The following is a 20,647-nucleotide window of genomic DNA, read 5'->3' as shown; positions in this document are numbered from 1 at the left end:
CAAAAAAGAACAAATTAAGACTAAAGTTAGGAGAAGAAAGGAAATAATTATATTAGAGCAGAAATAAACAATATAGAGAGTAGAAAAACAAGAGAAAAACATCAACAAAACTAAGAGCTCTTTCTTTGAAATGATTGACAAAGCTGACAGATTCAGCTAGATTAACTAAGATAAAGAAAGATAAGACACAAATAAAGACAGAAATGAAAGAGGAGACATTACAACTGATACCATAGAAATTAAACAGATTATAAGAAACTCATGAACAAAATATACCAAGAAATTGGATAATTTAGAAGAAACGGGCAAATTTCTACAAACACACAACCTACCAAGAATGAATCATAAACACACAGCAGATCTGAACAGACTTATGATTAGAAAGTAGACTGGATCAGTAATAAAAAATGTACCAAGACTATCAGTAAACAGCAGCCCCGGACCAAGTAGCCTCACTGCTGAATTCTACCAAAGGATTAAAGAATAAATACAATCCTTCTTAAAGTCTTCAAAAACACTCAAGAGGAGGGAATACTTCTGTCAGCTACAAACTGGCACTTGTCAAGGGCAGTTGCCATCTACCTCTACAAGGAATTAAATCATGTGCTTCTGCAGCTGCTGATTTTCAACACTCGGGAAAGCAGTTCAGGGAGGAAAGCAGGCATGAGGCACGCTGTGCTCGGGGAAAACTGGCAGGACAGGTCCTCCAGATAGTTAGATATTTTCAGAAGCAGATTTTATGTGCCCAATTCTTGTATCTCCTCTTGTCTGGAAAAGCACTAAAATCCTTTACAGTGATGACTGTTCTTCCTGACTAGCAGAAACCTTCTGCAAAAAAAACAAACGAACAAAAAAAAAAACCAGTGCTTGATTGCATGTTTTCCCCTTTCACCAAAATCACATCTACACTGATCTTTCCCCGCTGCCTCCTTGGAGCAGTTTCTCAGAGCTATCTGAAATGCTATTTCCCAGGCTATAGTCCTCATTTTGCCTCAAATAAAACTTATTTTGCAATTCTCATGTTGTGCAACTTTTTTTTTTTTTTTTTGGTCAACATTTCCAAACTTACAAGGTTAAAATTATCCTGAAACCAAAGTCAGAGAAAGACACTGCAAGAAAAGAAAACTTCAGGCCAACAACTCTGATGACTGACTCTAGATGTAAAAATCCTAAATAAAGTACTAGCACTGTTGGTGAGAATGTAAGTTGGTCCAACTACTCTGTAAAACAGAATGGAGGTTCCTCACAAACTAAAAACAGAGCCACCACATGATCCAGCAATCCCACTCTTGGGCATATATCCAAAAGAATTCAAGGCACCTAGAAGAACACAACATTATCTCTATAATGTTCCTGCTAAAGATACATAACCTGAATCTTAACATTTAGGAAACACCAGAAAAACCCAAAATGAGGGATCGTGTATAAAACAACTGACCTGTGCCCTTAAAAAATGCCAGTATCATAAAATTGAAAAGAGACAGAGAAACTGTTCCAGATTAACAGACACTAAAGAGAGACTCCCCCGGTGGCCCAATGCATAAGAATCTGCCTGCCAACGCAGGTGACATGGGTTCAGTCCCTGGCATGGGAAGATTCCACATGCCTCTGAGCAGCTAAGCCCCTGCGCCACGACTACTGACCCCACGTGCTGCAACTGTCGAAGCCCGCGAGCCTAGAGCCTGTGCTCCGCTCCACAAGCCACCGCAACGAGGGCCGCAGGCACCACAGTGAAGAGCGGCCCCGCTTCCCGCAACCAGAGAAAGCCTGCCACAGCAACGAAGAAAAAGCACAGGCAAAAAAGGAAAGAAAGAATCTGCCTGCAATGCAGGGGACATGGGTTCGATCCACGGTCCAGAAGGTCTCACGGGCCGCACAGCAACCAAGCCTGCGTGCCGTAACTGCTGCGCCTGCGCCGTAGGGCCCAAGAGCCACAACTGCTGAAAGCCCTTGGCCCCCAGAGCCTGTGCCCAGCAACGAGAGCAGCCATCGCAATGAGAAGCCCGGGAACCGAAGCCAAGAGGGGCCCCTGCTCTCTGCAACGAGAGGAAGGCCGCTCGAAGCGACAAAGACCCCAGCACAGCCAAGAGTAAATGAATAAATGAGACTAACGGGACATGACAAATGAATATCACACATGATCCAAGATCTTTTTCCTTTCCGCAAAGAACGTTAATTGGGACAACTAAATCTGGTAAGCTCTATAGGTTAGATAATAGTGTATCAATGTTAACTTTATGATTTTTATGATCTCTTTTTATGAAATACTCACTGAAGATGATTTGGGAAAAAAAAGAAAATGATGAAGCAAATGTAGTATTGGGGAATCTGGGTGAAGGCTATTCAGGGATTCTTTGTACTATTCTTGCAATTCTTCCGTGAATCTGAAAAATCATGTTTATAAAGATTTTAAACACACACAAATCAGGGACTTCCTTGGTGGTCCAGTGACTATGACTCTTTGCTTCCAATGCAGGGGGCCCAGGTTCAATCCCTGGTCAGAAAACTAGATCCCACATGCCACAACTAAGAGTTTGCATGCTGCAACTAAGACCTGACACAGACAATCAAATAAATAAAAATAAAATTTTTAAAATCAAAACAACAAAAACACACAAAACACTATATGGATAAATATATATATATATTATATATATAGAGAGAGAGATGAATGTGAGGAACACAAGATACTTCAATTTTATCCTTAACATCTCTAATATTGTTTCTTTAAAAAATAAAAACATGCTAATATTATCACTAATAGACGGAGGATAGTAATTATTTGTTTTAGTATTGCATAATGAAGAATTTGGCTTGCCATAATGCCTGGAGATAACCTTGAAATCACTAGAATGTTCCAAGTGACAGGAGTGTGTCTTTATAATTCATGGTGGGCATCTCAGATCCACCATGCTAATGAGGTGCTCCAGGTGGGCCCCTAGATAGTTGGTCCTAACATGATGACTCAGGATGGGAACAAGTCACCCCAGAAAGATCAAACACATGATCACAGGGTTGAGGCTTTGAGCGAAGGGATGTTAGTCCAATCTCACAGATGTGTGTAAGTGTGCGTGCATGCTCAATTGTCTCTGACTCTTTGCAAACCTGTGGACTATAGCCCAACAGGTTCTGCTGTCCATGGGATTTTTCCAGGCAAGAACATTGTGTTGGTTACCATTTCCTTTTCTAGGGAACTTCCCGAATCAGGGATTGAACCTGCGTCTCCTGTAATCAATAAAATCCCAATAAAAACTCTTGACACCAAAGGCTGAGTGAGCATTCCTGCTTTGTAATACTCTGAGTATTGTTATTGCAAAAGGTCTTGCTCCCCTGACATGTATGCTTCGGTCTGGAACCCCCTCACATCTCATCCGCTGAGTCCCTCTCTCTGGGGTTCTGATGTGTATCCTCCTGCTGTATTAACACTGCTATCGTAAGTGAAGTGCTTTCCTAAGTTCTGTGAGTCATGCCAGCAAATTATAAAACCTGAGCGTGGTCATGGAAACCTTGGAATTTGTAGCCAGCTATGTAGTGGAAAATTCTGAAAGAGATGGGAATACCAGACCACCTGACCTGCCTCTTGAGAAACCTGTATGCAGGTCAGGAAGCAACAATTAGAATTGGACATGGAACAACAGACTGGTTCCAAATAGGAAAAGGAGTACGTCAAAGCTGTATATTGTCACCCTGCTTATTGAACTTACATGCAGAGTACATCATGAGAAACGCTGGGCTGGAAGCAGCACAAGGGGGAATCAAGAAAGCTGGGAGAAATATCAATAACCTCAGATATGCAGATGACACCACCCTTATGGCAGAAAGTGAAGAGGAACTAAAAAGCCTCTTGATGAAAGTGAAAGAGGAGAGTGAAGAAGTTGGTTTAAAGCTCAACATTCAGAAAACTAAGATCATGGCATCTGGTCCCATCACTTCATGGCAAATAGATGGGGATACAGTGGAAACAGTGTCAGATTTTATTTTGGAGGACTCCAAAATCACTGCAGATGGTGACTGCAGCCATGAAATTAAAAGACGCCTACTCCTTGGAAGGAAAGTTATGACCAACCTAGATAGCATATTAAAAAGCAGAGACATTATTTTGCCAACAAAGGTCCATCTGGTCAAGGCTATGGTTTTTCCAGTGGTCATGTATGGATGTGAGAGTTGGACTGTGAAGAAAGCGGAGCGCCGAAAAATTGATGCTTTTGAACTGTGGTGTTGGAGAAGACTCTTGAGAGTCCCTTGGACTGCAAGGAGATCCAACCAGTCCATCCTAAAGGAGATCAGTCCTGGGTGATCATTGGAAGGACTGATGCTCAAGCTGAAACTCCAGTACTTTGGTCACCTCATGCGAAGAGCTGACTCATTGGAAAAGACCCTGATGCTGGGAGGGATTGGGGGCAGGAGGAGAAGGGGACGACAGAGGATGAGATGGCTGGATGGCATCACTGACTCGATGGACATGAGTTTGAGTGAACTCTGGGAGTTGGTGATGGACAGGGAGGCCTGGCGTGCTGCGATTCATGGGGTTGCAAAGAGTTGGACACGACTGAGCGACTGAACTGAAGTGAACTGAATGTAGTTAGAAGTGAGGATGGGCCCTGGGGACCCCTGAGCTTGCAACTGGTATCTTTTGGCGGACTGTGCTCTCACTTGAGTTTGGCCAGCTCATTTCAGATCTACATTTTTTTCTGTGATTAAATGATTTAAATGAATAATTAACTCAAATTTTCTTGAAATAAAGTATGAGTTAAAACTCAAAGCAGGAAGTTGTTGCATAGCATAGGAAACTCTGTGACAACCTACAGGGGTAGGATGGGGAGGGAGATGGGAGGGAGGGTCAAGAGGGAGGGGACATAGGTATACCCATGGCTGATTCATGATGATGTATGACAGAAGCCAAAACAACATTGTAAACCAATTATTTAATTATTATTAAATCTTCCAATTAAAAAAAAAAAGAAACTCAAAGCAGTGAGAAAAAAACATCTTGGGAAGAAAGGAAAAAAAAACTCTCAATTTGAGTAAATCACAAAACTGTTCCTAGAAACATTCTACATGAAAACAGCATTTGATAAATAACACAAGTATGCCATTAAAAGCTTACAAAAATTTCTTTGAATATAAAATGAACCATGAAAATAAAGAGCTAATTTTCCTGAAACCCAGAATTATTTTCATAGCTCACTAAGAAACAGAGTGTGAATTTAACATCTTTGAATATTTTTTTCGGGGGGAGTGAGGGGACACATGCCACATGGCTTGCAGGATCTTAGTTCCACAACCAGGGGATGAATCCGGATCCCCAGAAGTGAAAGCAGAGTTCTAACCACTGGACTTTCAGGGATTCCTAACATTTTTGAATTTTTAAGTTTCAAGACAAGTAATCAGGACATTATATCCTAAAAAACTACTTGAGTGGTTCTCTCACATAAACAAGTCCTATAAAAAAAAACTCTCCTATAAATCATCTAAATATAAAAAGTATATAAAAAAGAAAAATGACATATAAAATAATTTATGGCATGGTACAGTGACCTCAGAGATACAATTAACTTAAAAAATCAACTTATGTACAGATTAGCAGGAAGCCATCCACTGCATAAAATCATGTAGAAAGTTGCAGAGAATAATTTTTCTCAAAGTATTCTGAGAAAAAGAACATGGTTCAGAACAAAAAGAAGCAAGGCTGACAGCAAAAGGAAGGCTATACCTATTACTCTGCACTTTGGCTAACTGGGATTTAAGTGGTAAAGCCTCAGAACCTTGCACTTCCTTCTTCCCACAGTGAACACCTGGAGCAAAGATCCAAAAATTCACTGTTTGGATAATATATCCAAATATATTATGAAAAGTATCCAACTTTATGATAAATATAAGAAAGAAAAGAAGAATATTATTATGGCCTATGGCTACAGATTAAAACAGTAACACTTAATATTGACAAGGATGCAGCAACATCAGTCAGGACCCTCACACACTGCTGGGAAGACTGCAAGTTCTTCCAGGAACACAGCCAGCTGGGCTGTGTGTCACTAACGGGAAACTAGCCCAAGGAACAAATAAGCCATATGTTAACAAAGAGGGTCATGGCACAGCTTGGCTTGTCAGGAAAAAAAAAGAGAAAAGGGATGTCTTATCAAGTCACGGTAGAAAAGGATTTTTTTATACAGAAATATATTCCCTACTATACAAATCCTAAAATAGCTTTTATCCTCTCTTAAAATAAAGCTGATTATCTTATTATTGTAAAAACTGAAAATCTTCCAACAAAGAAAATTCTAGGATGGCGAATTCACTGTTGAATTCTCTCAAACATTTAAGAAACAATACCAATTCTCACAGACAGTTCTGAGAAAAAAAGAGGAGGAATTATTTCCCACCTCACTCTACAAGGCTGGCAATTAACCCTGATACCAAACACATCATAAGAAAAAAGAGACAGATATCTCTCTTGGAAAGAGATATAAAAATCCTCAAAACATAAAAGCTAAACTTACAGCAATATATACAAAAGAATAACACATGGTCAAGTAGGGCTTCTGATCCAATATTTAAAAATCCATCGTTATCATCATATCAACAGAAGATAAACCATATGGTTGTCTTAGTAGGTATAAAAAAATAATATGACAAAATTAAACATCCATTTATAGATAAAGCTCTCAGCAAAGTAAGAATAGAAGGAAACTTCCTTAACCTGATAGAGGGTATCCACAAAAAACCTACAGCTAGCAACATACTAGCATCTTATTCCTAGATCTGGAATAAGACAAAGATGTCTACTTTCAATGCTGCTACTCAGAATTACACTTCCTAGCATGTGCAGGGAGAACGCAATGGCACCCCACTCCAGTACTCTTGCCTGAAAAATCCCATGGACGGAGGAGCCTGGTGGGCTGCAGTCCATGGGGTCACACAGAGTCGGACACGAGTGAAGTGACTTAGCAGCAGCAGCACGTGTAGTCAGAGAAGTCAATGGCAACCCACTCCAGTGGCAGACTGTAGCAGACTACAGTCCACAGGGTCGCCAAGAGAAGGACATGACTTAGCGACTAAACCACCATGTTAAAACCTCTGAAGTTGACTTGCTTGGCAGTCCAGTGGTTAAGACCCACACCTCCAATGCAGGGAGTACAGGTTCGATCCTTAGTCAGGAAACAAAGATCCCACATGCTGCGCAGTGCAGACAAAAAAAAAAAAAAAAAACCAAAAACTGAAGAAGAAAAAACCACCTCTCACTTAGTATCTTCAGCCTGGTCTTCTCCACTTAACTCCACACTTGTATATCCACTGTCCACTCCACATCTTCACTTAAATGTCTTATTTTTTTTTTTGTCTTTTTGCTTTTTCGTTTTTTACTTTCTTTTTTTTTTTTTTTTTAACAAACACTTGTGTCGAGGGCTTTCAATAGATCGCAGCAAGGGAGCTGCTCTGCTACGTACGATTAAATATCTTATAAGGAAATTAATTTGTGAAAGAACTGATATTCACCCAGAAATAGGCTCCTCAAAAGGCCTCACCTACCTCAGTAAATGACAATTGACAACTGACAATTCTACCCTAAGTTACTTAGTCCGGAAACCCCGAGGTTACACTTGACTCGTTTCTCATACCCCACAACCAACTTGTCAATAAATCCTGTCAGTGCTTCCTTCAAAATAAATCCGGATTCTGACCACCTATCACTAACTTCTGGTCCAAGTCACCAGGAGCTGTTACCAAGATTAAATCCTGGAATGCTGAACACAGCTTTTCCCTCATTTCTGGTAATATTTTTGCCCCTCCTCTCCAGCCTCCTAACGGGTCTCCTCCTGGCCTTCACCACTTTCCAGACTTCTTTCCACCCCACAGCCAAAACAACTTGTAAAACATACATCAGCGCACCTCATTCATCTGCTCAATGTCCTCCCATGGCTTCCTGTCACATTCTAGGTCCAAGCAGAAAGAGACCGACAGGGCTGGACTGCCAGGCTCTGAATCTCGGGATAACTATAAGAACTTGTACAGGGAAACCCCTGGTGGTCCAGTGGTTAGGACTCCACGCTTCCACTGCAAGAGGCACAGGTTCCATCCCTGGTTGGAGAACTAAGAGCCCATGCACCTCACGGTACGATCCCTCCAAAAAAGCATCTGTACAACCTCAGGCAGGTGGTGTAATCTTTTTACACCTCAGTTTCCTCATCTATAAAACACCTCTACCTCCTGAGCATGTAATGAAGATTTATAGTCATTAACTCATTAAATACTTAAGAACTAAGAATATCCCACTTTTCCGGGGTTCTTTCTGACTATGTACCTGTCTCTATTAACCCCATTTACACTAATTACTTCCTGTTCTCCATATTTTTCCTCCTCCATATCTTTGGTTCTTGCTTTATTTCCCTACCTGAACTGCCCTTCCAGCTCTGAGATAAAGCCTTCATCATTCCCTCGTCTAGAAGTAAATTTCCCTTCCCCTGTATTTCACAGCACTCAGGATTTTTTTAAGGTTTGACTGTCTAATCATATTTTTTTAATGGTGTTATGGTGCTATCAGCTTCTTTATTTTTAGCCACGCTGAACAGCATGTGGGATCTTAGTTCCCTGACCAGGGATCGAACCTGTGCCCCCTGCAATGGACGCATTGGAAGTGCATAGTCTTAACCACTGGACTGCCAGGGAAGTTCCTCAGGATCTCTCTTATACTAACTTGTAAACTGCCTATTAGCCAAAGGTTCTTATTTTTCCTTTTTTTTAAACTTTTCATTCCCAACAATACCAAATACTGTAACTACCATCAGAATGGAATAAGAGTTGAATGAAATGGTCAGCATCATTCAGAAAGACCTCAGGTGAGCAGAACTGTCCTTACATTTTAGAAAAGCAGTTTCAGACAGAGAGACATGGATAGGAAAAAAGTATAAGAAATATTCCTCAGATTATCTGTAAGGAATAGTTATAACTCCCTGTGAACATCCCAAAGCAGATATGCTTCCATGATTTCATGTCATCCTCTCTCTACAAACAAACTAAAAACTACAGAATCCTTAGTCTACTTAGGAACCACCTGTCTTATCCCATCCAAGTCTATATTAACAGGTTTGTGGGGAAAACTTCTGTCTGGCAACATTCCCCGCTTCACCCTGAAAGAACTACACATCAAGCCTCCAGAGGGGATCACTCTAACAAAAAAGAAAACACCGGCAAAGCTGTATTCTCCTAGGACAGGGCACTGTCTCAATAAAAGAAGAAACTGACAAGATTTCAAAGACCCTATAGTTAAAACAAATTAACTTCCTAATCCTAGTAGAGATTATGCCCAGATGGGATTTTTCCAGATAAAATTATATTAGACTGAGATTTTTTTTTTTTTTTTTAAATGCTATGAAGAGGTGGTAATTAGTATTGAAGATATACCTGGCAATGACAGAGACCAAGCTTGTACAGAAAAATAAAGATCTCCTCCAGCTTAAATTCATTCAGAAAAGGTAATGCTCATGTTCAACCAAAGGCAAGCATTAAACCAAATGCACATATTCCAAGAAACCCCTTTCTAACAGCTACCAACCATGGCATTTCTAACAGAAAGCCCCAAAATTCACTGATATTTCCTCCATCAAGAAGCAGGGTCTAGGGACTTCCCCTGGTGGTCCAGCAGTTAAGACTCTGCACTTCTACTGTGGGGGGTGAGTCTGAGCACTGGTCAAGGGAGGTGCAGCCAAAACAACAAAAAAAAGCAGGATCTAAGGATCTCCATGGCAGTCCAGTAGATAAGAGTGGACAGTGGGCACGTGTTTGATCCCTGGTTGGGGAACCAAGATCCCGCATGCTTCAAGGCACAGCAAAAAATATAAATAAATAAAGCAGGATCTAAGTCTCCTCCCTGGGATCTGGACTCTGTGACCAGTTGAACAACAAAACATGGTAGAAGTGACACTATGTTGGTTTCCAGGCTCAAACCGTAAGAAGCTATCAGTTTCTATTTGCTATCTCTTGGGATGCTTATTCTTGGAACCTGGCGAGCAGGCTATGAGCAGGCACAGGCGGTCCACAGAGAGGCCCCAAGAACCAGAATCAATCTGGCCATGTCAACAAGTCATCTTGGAAGTTGATCCAACGTCCTTGGTCAAACCACCCCAGCTGACTCCACACAAGCAGAGACGAGTTGTCCATACTCTGCCAATTGCAGTTTCCTGAGCTAAATAAGTGACTAGAGTTGTTTAAGTTTGGGGGTGGCTTGTTACACAACAGTAAGTCACTGGAACATGACTTTCCCCCCGCCCCCCATTCCATTGATTGACAGTCGCCACTGACACAGTCCCAGGGCAAGGATATACTCAAGGGTTGTCAATTTCAGCACCAGCTACCAAATCCTGGCCCCGCTGCCTAGGGGAGGACCTGTGAAAGTGCTAGCGGAACTTTATTTTTTGATGTTCTTGAAAGAAAAGAGTTAACAATAAAAAATAGCCAGCTGATTTGCCACTCGATTTACTACGTCATGTTGCTTGTGAAAGGCAGGGTAGCGCAGTGGTTAAGAGCACAGACTGGGGTGAGCCGCCCAGGATTTAGATGTCGATGAGTCAGCCTCTCTCTGCTCTCATTTCCTCCTGGGGAAAGAGGAAGACAGTAACCTCCAAGGCTACCAGGATAAGGAAGGCTGTTAGAAAGGAAGATTTTTTTTTTTAGTTTATTTAATTGGAGGATAATTTCTTCACAATATTGTGGTGGGTTTAGCCATATATGAATCAGCTACATGTGTACACGTGTTCGCCCATCCTGAACCCCCCCCCCCATCTCCCTCCGCACCCCATCCCGCTGGTTGTCCCAGAGACCAGCTTTGACAGCCCTGCTTCATGCATCGAACTTGCACTGGTCATCTATTTTACATGTGGTAATATACACATTTCATTGCTATTCTCTCAAATCAGCCCACCCTCACCTTCTCCCACAGAGTCCAAAAGCCTGTTCTTTACATCTGTGTCTCTTTTGCTGCCTTGCACATAGGATCGTCATTATCGTCTTTCTAAATTCCACATATTTTGTTTGTTTTTGACAGCAGAGCATGCAGGATCTTAGTTTCCCAATCAGGGATGTACTGGAGCCCCTTGCAGTGGAAGCATAGAGTCTTAACCACTGGAATGCCAGGGAAGTCCCTGTTTTTATTTATTTTTTAATAAATATACATGTATGACAGAACCAAAATCAATCTCTATTATTCACATGGCAATGTAGTCGAGTGCTGCAACAATACCCACACTCCAAGGTCAACTCTAGCCACACTTCCCTCCAAACTGAAAAAGCCTGGTATGGAGGAGAACATACAAGCCTAACACTACCACCTCCTCTCCAAATACTATCCAGGCTCAGAAAGCTCATTATAGATGCACTCAGTAGTATCCAACTCTTTGTCACTACATGGGCTGTAGCCTGCCAGGCTCTTCTGTCCATGGAATTTTCCAGGCAAGAATATTTGTTGCTGTTTCCTCCTTGAGGGGATCTTCCCGACCCAGGGATCAAATTCCCATCTCCTAAATGGGCAGGTGGATTCTTTTACCACTGAGCCGCCTAGGATGCCCTCATTATAGATAACAATTGCAAAAAATAAAAATTTTAAAAATTAAGCTCTTTGCCAAACATTCACAGCAACAGTGGAAGACTACTCTCCCTCTGGGCTTCCTTGGCAGTGGGCAAAGCAAGGCTATCTGCAACAACAGTGCATAAGCTGACTATGACAATGCTCATAGGAGAAATGAGGATTACAAAGTTCCTTTATTCACAGGTAACCAAGAATTATTAAATAATTTTCTGAACTAAGACAAAGAAAATTTTGTCTCACCATCAAAGAAAATTTTCTTCTTCCCAGATATGCTCTTATAAAAATGAGATTTCTCAATACCCAGATTCTTTACTTAATGTTAAACTACTAGTGCACAGAATACATTCTCAGGGCTCAAGTCTGAGTAACTGATATTCTGATATATTTCTAAACACTTTACAGATCAGCAAATATTTTATCAGACTAAGGGAAGCTACAGACAGGTGGTGGTAGAGAAGAGAAAATAAAAATATGGTTTAAAAAATAGTAAAATCAGGAAATTTTAGAAGCAAGGGAAGGCAGGACTATTTAAGACAGGAAGTCAGGGAGTGGCCGGGAAGGAGGGCACTCAGGCATCCCCTGAGACTGGGCTGCAGAGACTGTTAAGAGCTGGCCAGTAACAGGTTTCTTTGACATCAGCAGCTCTAAGCATTTCAGAAACTTCAGCATAGATTGGGTTGAGCCACAGGACAGGGCCTGCAGGAGTATAATCACCCCTCTGACTATGAAGTCCTTAAAAAACCAGATAAAGTTTACCTTTATTCAAGTAGGCCTATCTGCCTGCCCCCTCCTTTAAACACATGATGGTGCTCCCCACACAAACACACCATTCACATCTTCTGCCTTCATGGCCCATGACTGGCATTACTTTAAACAAGGAAAGAAAACATTTTCAATCCACAGTCAAAGGAAAAAGGACAAAAATGCAAAGGTCTGACTAAAGTAATACTGAGCTTAACTGTCAGTTAATCACCTGCCAAGAGGGGCCCAGTCAAGCACCTTTGGAGGAGGAGGGAGGAGCTAATGGGTTATTAAGGCCAACTAAGTGTCAGGCCACAGGCTGCAGAAAGTAGGTGGGTGTAAATCAATGTGTAATTTCTAATGTCATAACCTAAAAACATTTATTGAATGACTTAAGAATCAAACCTAAGTGGGTCATCTATCAGTCAGGTTCCCCTGGGTTCACAGAGGAAGAAGTTACAGGTAGAAGAGCATCCGATCACCATTACCAAGGGAGAAAAGTCACACAAGAGGGGAAAGGAAGAGAGCTAAGGATACGGAGAAACTGTACATTTCCACACTCTTGCATGAAAAAGACGAACAAAAAGCAACATTCCTGTTTGTTGTTTAGTCGCTCAGTTATGTCCGACTCTTTGCAACCCCATAGACTGTAGCCTGCCAGGCTCTTCTATCCATGGGATTTCCCAGGCAAGAACACTGGAGTGGGTAGCCATTTCCTTCTCCAGGGGATCTTTACAACCCAGGGATTGAACTCAAGTCTACTGCATTGGCAGGAGAATTATTTTCCTGCCACAAGGAAGCCCAAGAAGCAATACAGACCAGTATTAAAATTATGGGATCCAGACTGACTGGGTTCAAATCCTAGCTTTGCCATTTACTAGTTATGTGACCCTGGGTAAGTGACTGGGCTTCCCTGTGCCTCAGTATCTTCATTCATAAAATGGGTAACTAAACCTATTTCATTGGGTTATGAGAATCAGTAAGTGAAGTGCTTAGAATAGCACCTGGCACATGATAAATGCAACTTAAAACTGCAGTATTACTCTGATTATTATTCTGAGCTGAGATATCTGGCCTGAACCTATTAACTCAGGAAGCCCTATCATTACACAAAAGTCCCTTGTTTTCAGAAGACTCACTAATGGGAGTATCTCTATCAACAAGGGACATAAGCAGAGATTTGTTAGTTCAGAAAACTGATTACCCAGGAATAACTAAGTCGATGTTAGGTACTAGACGCTTTACTTCTCTGTCAGTATTTTTCTGGTTAATAAGTCATTTTCTCATCGTAACGAAAGGGGCAAGGGGAGGTGTCAAAAATGAGACGAAGCATAAACTAGTGCATTCTGATCATGCTGAAAGTTCAAATGACTTGGCTGGTGGAGAACATGGCAACATTAGCTTAGAGAAAACTTTCAGATACTCTCCATGCCTTATATAACAAGAGACTGAGAACAAGAGTAACCTGGAACAAGCATTCACAATAAAATCCCACAATTCTCACAACTTAAAACCTAGAGGAGAGTTTGCTACACTGAGGTGTGTCTGGTGAACATCAGGCGAGCTTGACTTTCCTCAATCAAAACTGGGCTTTGGTTTTCAGGAAAAGTTATTTAGAAACAGGACTACAGAGAATGTATCCCAGACAACATGGAAACAAGGAAAAGGGAATTTTTCTAAGACAGAGAGCAATGGGTGAAGAAATAGAAAATTAATTGGCAGCAGGAGAGGCTTGTTTTCCATTTTATTTTACAGAGACTAAACATATATACCATATGTATCTATATACACAGTATGTTTACTTAGGCTGTCTCTCACTGACACCTGTTCTTATGGATTCACAAAGAAGGGAAAAAAAAAACCTGGGTATCTCTGAATTTTTAAGATGGATTTTTTTTTTTAAGATGGACTTTATAGAGATATTCTGTTTACCTCTATTTACCAGGAAGAAAGAAGACCTAAACACACTGAATATGCACTATGTTATCAAGCAAAGAAAGGCATCTGACACACATTATCTCACTTCATGCTTCATAATAACCCTATGACTACATATGAGAAAAGCGAAGCAGAGAAATAAGGAAATCGCTCCAAGGTAATACTGCCTAGAAATGACGGCATAAACTCAGGGCTCTTTAGATCAGAAGCTCCTGGATGCTCTGAGTATTGCCTGCTGCTGCCCAAGGCCTGAGCATCAGACCTTTTCACATCCACTTGCCTGAACGTCAACGTCTGCCCGCAGAAGTAAGTGGGCGCGCTGGAGTAGAGCACGCCGGACGACTCGGCGTCATTGCGAAGCGCGATGTTTCTTCGACTGCTCAGGCTGTACCCCTCAAAGCCAGCTGTCCACTCTTTTTGAAAAGCAAAAGGTATTGAAAGTTGTTAGAATCATTTGGGGAAAATCTTCAACACAGATATATTAAATAAAACTTGGGAGTGGAAGACGCCACCCTTAGGGGTCATGGGCAAGTTCAATAAAAGGAAAAATTCAGTGATAGGGTGTCATGGTTAATCCTACATATCACAAAGAAGATTTTAGTGTCTTCCTGCACATTTGTGGCAAGGAAGATCAAACAAGCATTATCTCCTACTACTCAATAAAATCATGTTTGAGCTTATTCCAACCTAGGAAGTAATTAAAAAATGAGTCTAAATATTTTTAAAAAGTAATATAGGAGAGACCAATGTCAAAGCATAAGACTTTCAAAAAAAAAAAAAATAAATGCCTCTACCAAGATATACATTGAAGGTTTGGGTTAAATATTGTAGTCTTCTAATGCAATATTTAAAACTATTTGATTTTAGGGATGTTTATAATTCTATCTGGCTCTATTTGGGGACCCTTGTGTGCATGCATGTTCAGTCGTGTCTGACTCTTTGCGACCCATGGGCTGTAGCCCACCGGGCCCCTCTGTCCATGGGATTCTCCAGGCAAGAATAATACTGTAGTGGGTTGCCATTTCCTCCTACAGGGGATCTTCCCAACTCAGAGATCAAATCCACATCTCCTGTACCTCCTGCACCGGCAAGCAGGTTCTAACCAGGTTCTAACCACCTGGTTAGCCCATTTGGGGATGCTTGAGAGAAAAATGAACGAAAATTTATCAAAATTCACATGAAATAATTTGATCAGGAAGTAAAAGATGTGTCTCATGTCATTCTCCATCAATTCAGGGTCTATCCTTAGGAAAAAGATATTGTCTTTTTGTTGTCGGTGTGTTGCCTTTTAGCAAAGAATACAAGTCTTCATACATAGGTAAGCTTCAGGAGCAAGACGGCAACAACATACCATGCGGGACCAGCGTGGAATGACCGATCTGGGGGACGCTCCACGGGCTCCACTCCTGCCGGCCGTCTCCTCGGGCGCAGACTCTGAACTGATAATCAACGTGGGGGTCTATGTGCAGTACAATGAATTCCGTCTCAGAGCCTACATATACGTCCTCAAAATGATTGGAAGAACATTTACGGAACTGGAGCCTATAATCTTGGGCAGTAAAGTCGTCATCCACCTGCGGGGGAAAGGCTTTATGTTAGGCAGAAGTCAGAGAGCAACTTCTCTCGGCATCACAGCTGAACTCTGAATGGGGGCCTTTGGGGCTGAGCAAACAGGCCACACGCTGAATATGGGCTGGTCTCAGGAAGGTCACAGAAAATATGACATCATTATTTCCCTTCTTTCCCTTACTGAACTATGTGTTTTTATTTTGTTTTTGAGTTTGTTTTTTTTTGCTGCACTGAGTCTTCGTTGCAGCACTTGGATTTAGTTGCCCCTTGGCATGTGGGATCTTAGTTCCCTGACCAGGGACTGAATCTGCATCCCCTACAATGGCAGGCGGATTCTTAACCACTGGACTGCTACAAGTCCCTGAACTATGTGCTTTACAACCCCGGTATGATATGAATAGATCTGCTTCCTTTGAAGTAATGACGTGTTTCCTACACAATAAAGCCCAAGATCAGACAGTCAAAATTCAAAGACAAGCATCTCACAACTACATTATTCATGTAACTAAGAGAGAGGTAATATCTGAAATATATAAAGGACTCTGTAAAATTAATAGAAGACAAAGCACCCAGCAAGGGAAATGCATAGAAGACACAATTAAGTGTTTTACAGAATAAGAAATATAAGCAGCTGAAAATATATAAAGATATTCAACCTAATCTGTAGTATGGAAAATGCAATCAAAACCCACAATGAGGTACTATACTGGCAAAAGTATAAAGTCTGACAATGCCAAGTACTGGTGAAGATGCAGAGTAAGAGAAATGCATACACTACTGGTCGAAGGACACTCTGGGACAATCACTTTGGGAAGAGTTTGATTATTTCCTGGTAGAGTATAGATCCAATATGCTACCTCATAGTTTTATAGCTAGGTATATACTTTAGAAAATCTTAAATGTGTATGCAAGGAAGCATGAATAATAATACTTATAGCAAAAGAACTGACAGGCAAAAAAACAGAAATAGAATAAGAGTCTTTATTTTGAACCAACAAAAGCATCTCTACGTCTTTCTTCTGTACAAAGCCTTCATTTTTACAATTTCATTAAAAACAATGAAAAAACATTAAAAATTAATCAAAAAATAAGAAAAAAAATCTTGTAACAAAAGTAAAAATCCCATCTAAGAAAAGTTTCCAGAAGCTGACCACGCACCTCTGAATGATGTATTTGTCAACAGCCAAAATATTATGACTCACTTGGACATGGTTTTTATCTAAAATATGGTAATTCACATGCATAATATGACTTATCACATGCTTAATATGACTTAATACACAAAATTCTTGGTAATGCTGAGAGTGTGGGGGAAAAAACAAACTTTTGAACTTTTATTTCAGAGGTACTAGTTCAATGTTGAACAGAAAAATATCCAACACCCAACATTCACTAACACCTTCTGACTTTTCTAATAAATAGAAATGGGAGCAATTCTCAACTCACCAAGTTACATTTAGGAAACATGTGATGGGAAACGTTTTGATACAGAGATTTTAAAAAGTACCTTCAAAACTGTTTATCTCAAAGCAACAGCTAGTTCAGTTCAAGTTCCCTATGACCTTAATTGTGAAGCAAAAGGCATTTTTGTTCATGGAGAGAAGAAAATAGTCAAAGATAACTAATAAAAAAAAATTGTAAAGGCCCCCAAAACTCAAACTCATAATGCTGAAGCTACGTCTACAGTTCTGAATTACATACCTTACACCATCGTACGATGATGCCTCCAGGTTTCTCTATCAGTTCTTCTATCTGTACCGGTGGGCGAGACGCTACCGTTCCATGTTTAAAAATGTGGTCTTTCACTATGTTAAGAATTGAGTCATCCAACTGAGCAGATAAGCAAGGCACGTCGACCAGTAAAGGCACTTCTGGTAGGCTGAGGAAAGAAAGCTCATGCTTATGAGACTTTTAACCAAGAGTTAAAAATACAAGGGAGTATAGCTTTAAAAAATTGCTTATCACTATGTTGTATTGGGCTTCCCTGGAAGCTCAATCAGTAAAGAATCTGCCTGCATTGTGGGAGACCTGGGTTTGATCCCTGGGTTGGGAAGATCCCCTGGAGGAGGGCATGAAAACCCACTCCAGTGTCCTTGCCTGGTGAATCCCCATGGACAGAGGAGCGAGCCTGGTGGGCTACAGTCCACGGGGCCACATAGAGTCAGGTCTGACTGAGCAGCAAAGCACAGCACATATTGTATACCCAAAATGCATACAACACTGTAAATCAACTATACCTCAATCTTTAAAAAATAAACAAAGAATATTTTATTTTTCATTTCACTTATTTATTTTTTGGCTGAAACGTGTGGTTTGGGGATCTTAGTTCCCCGACCAGTGGTTGAATCCAGGCCCTCAGCAATGACAGAGTGAAGTCCTAACCACTGCACAGCCAGGGGCATCCCAACAAGGAACATCTTCAATCAGTCACATGCTATAAGGGTGCAAAAGCTGCTGGTAAATAATGCTAATGGCAGTGGGGGATGAAAAGGGATAGGATCACAACTGTCAAGCTTATGTCAAAAGATCTGGTTTACTGAGTTGTGACTCAGTTTTCTTTGTTTTAATTGAAGTACAGTTGATCTACAGTATTGCATTAATTTCTGCTGTATGGCAAAGTGATTCATTTATACATATGACATGCATTCTTTTTTATATTCTTTTCCATTATGGTCCATCACTGGATATTGAATACAGTTCCCTGTGCTGTACAGTAGGACCTTGCAGTCTGAGCTATGCCTCAGTTTTAATGATATGTCCAGAATTTTTAAAATTTAATGATTCTCTTACACATTAGGATTGAAGAAAATCTGTAGTAGTTCTATTTCAAAGATCACAATCTCGACTATTTCACACTGGTAATGGGCAGTGAAACTTTGAAAAATATACTCTATCTCCTTGAATCATAATTTTTAACAAGGAAAAAGAGAAAGAGAGAGGAAGAGAGAGAGGAAAAAAGAAAGAAAAGCAGTTTAAGCCTAAGAGACACGAGCTCTCACCTGTCCAGCTGGATGTGCGAGGCTTTCTTGGTAAAACTCCAGAGCTTTTCATTCTGTTCTCCTATACCTCCCCGAATGGCGAGCTCACCTACAATCAGGGATAAGAGAACCAGTACAGGAAAAATGGTCACCTGTGTTAGGTGGGTCTCCACGTCTCTTGAAAACGATTCTTATGTGATGTCACAAATTCCCCAAAAGCAAGTGTAGAAACTATTTTAGAAGTGACTTTCAAGTGAAACACAAGAGGAACGGGGTACACAGTGACTGCATTCTGCCAGAGATGAAAGATCCTGCTCTGCAAGTGGAAACCTGGTTTATCAACCAACTGTATGGCCAAGTCCCCAGGGACCCTGTCCTTCCACAGCCCTAAAGAACACTACCAGAACTGTCTTCTGTCTCACTGTGCCCTGGAGTCACTCAAGTGTTTTGAGACCACATAACAATGACCCTACTCCTTACCAAAAGGAAAACGGAGGCATACTAACACTGCTTCAGAATCCTCAAAATTCCATAAGTAAGTTTTTATCCCTTAGGAAGGGAAAGGAGGAAAAAGTCTGAAATTTAAAAATATTTCTGAAGTATTAAAAAAAAAAATTAGCAGCAGATGCTGTAACAAACATGTATGTGACTCATAGGATTTATTTTCTAAAATAAAAACACTGGTTAGGCCTCATGGTGATGGGTACACACTCTTGACCTGTGCTGAACTGCTGCTGAGTTTGTTTCCAAATGCTGAGCCCCCAGGGAAAGACATTCTGCAGTCCTGCTAAAAAGAGTTTTCTCAAACACACTGTTATGGTCAGTGGCAAATAAACACTTGTCCTTGAAGAGAAGATGGAAATGGAATCAGCATGGAAAGATAACACGAATACTATATTCTAAGTGAGACCAGAAAGGGGACTGACTTCCAGCTGAAATGACAAACTTGGGAGCCATACACACTTCTTATTCTGTGCCACGCACAGCACTCAATGAAGAATGGACGGCATTCAGTCTCCTTCCCTGGATCCTCTGTCCTTAACTGACCTCTAAGTGTTGGCATCTCCTGGAGTCCCACCTTCTGCAGCCTTCCCAGCTCATATTGTACCACCCCCCCCCCCTTTTTTAACCAAAATGTAACTTTTACTTTAATGTTTTTAATGGAGAAAGAAAGATGGGTCTTTGAAAATGTCATAGTTCAGGTAAACCTAAATTCTAAGAATAGTAAGAGTGACCCTGAACTATTTGAAAGTACAGAGATGGGGTGGAAGGTGGGAGGGAGGTTCAAGAGGGAGGAGATATAAATATACATATCTATGGTTGATTCATGCTGATGTATGGCAGAAACTAACACAATATTGTAAAGCAATTATCCTCTAATAATAATTTTAAAAAAAGACAGTACAGAGACAGAGTGGAAATATGAACATCTCAGGGAGTCATTTTAATCATATTGTGCTATCTCTTGATGACTTATTCCCATGGATTCAGATGTGGTGTACACACTACTCCCTGCCATAGTCACATCTCCAGGTAGAATCTTTCCTTAGCATCACACCCACATTTCCAGCTCCTGACATCTTCAGCACTTCAAGCTCAACATACCCCGAACCACTCACCCTCCCCCTTCATGTCCTGAGTCAGTCAATGGTACAATTCACCAGTCATCTAAAACCACACTGGCCTGGGTCATCCCAAACCCTTTTCTTCTTCCTCCTCCATCCTATAACCGGGGCAGCCACCAACAGGAATAGCTCAGTAAAATCACCAATCATTCTACCTCCAAAAAATCTTAAAACCTGCTCTGCTTCACCTTCACCTGTCACTGCCCTTGTCATTTCCT

General features: G+C 41.0%; 1 protein-coding gene and 1 non-coding gene across 4 annotated transcripts in view; both read right to left on the bottom strand.

Annotated features, from left to right (window-relative positions):
- The window catches only part of CRLF3 (cytokine receptor like factor 3), a 60,411-nt gene that overhangs the window by 23,965 nt on the left and 15,799 nt on the right, over positions 1-20,647 (bottom strand). For all 3 annotated transcript variants that reach the window (XR_009692936.1, XR_009692937.1, XM_061142845.1), the window contains exons 3-6: positions 18,826-18,913; positions 17,528-17,705; positions 15,609-15,831; positions 14,538-14,670 (exon numbers count right to left, since the gene is read on the bottom strand). Coding sequence is in view for 1 of the 3 variants with exons in the window: in XM_061142845.1 (XP_060998828.1) it covers positions 14,538-14,670; positions 15,609-15,831; positions 17,528-17,705; positions 18,826-18,913 (622 nt within the window). In the remaining 2 variants the exon portion in view is untranslated. The remainder of the gene's footprint in view (positions 1-14,537; positions 14,671-15,608; positions 15,832-17,527; positions 17,706-18,825; positions 18,914-20,647) is intronic.
- On the bottom strand, positions 10,265-10,395 carry LOC133058171 (small nucleolar RNA SNORA30/SNORA37 family). The gene has a single exon (XR_009693279.1). It is a non-coding gene; the product is annotated as a small nucleolar RNA SNORA30/SNORA37 family (small nucleolar RNA).

This window comes from Dama dama, chromosome 5 (assembly GCF_033118175.1).
Source record: "Dama dama isolate Ldn47 chromosome 5, ASM3311817v1, whole genome shotgun sequence".
Taxonomy (NCBI): Eukaryota; Metazoa; Chordata; class Mammalia; order Artiodactyla; family Cervidae; genus Dama; species Dama dama.
The sequence above is the reverse complement of the archived record's forward strand: the minus strand, read 5'-3'. Positions and strand labels throughout refer to the sequence as shown.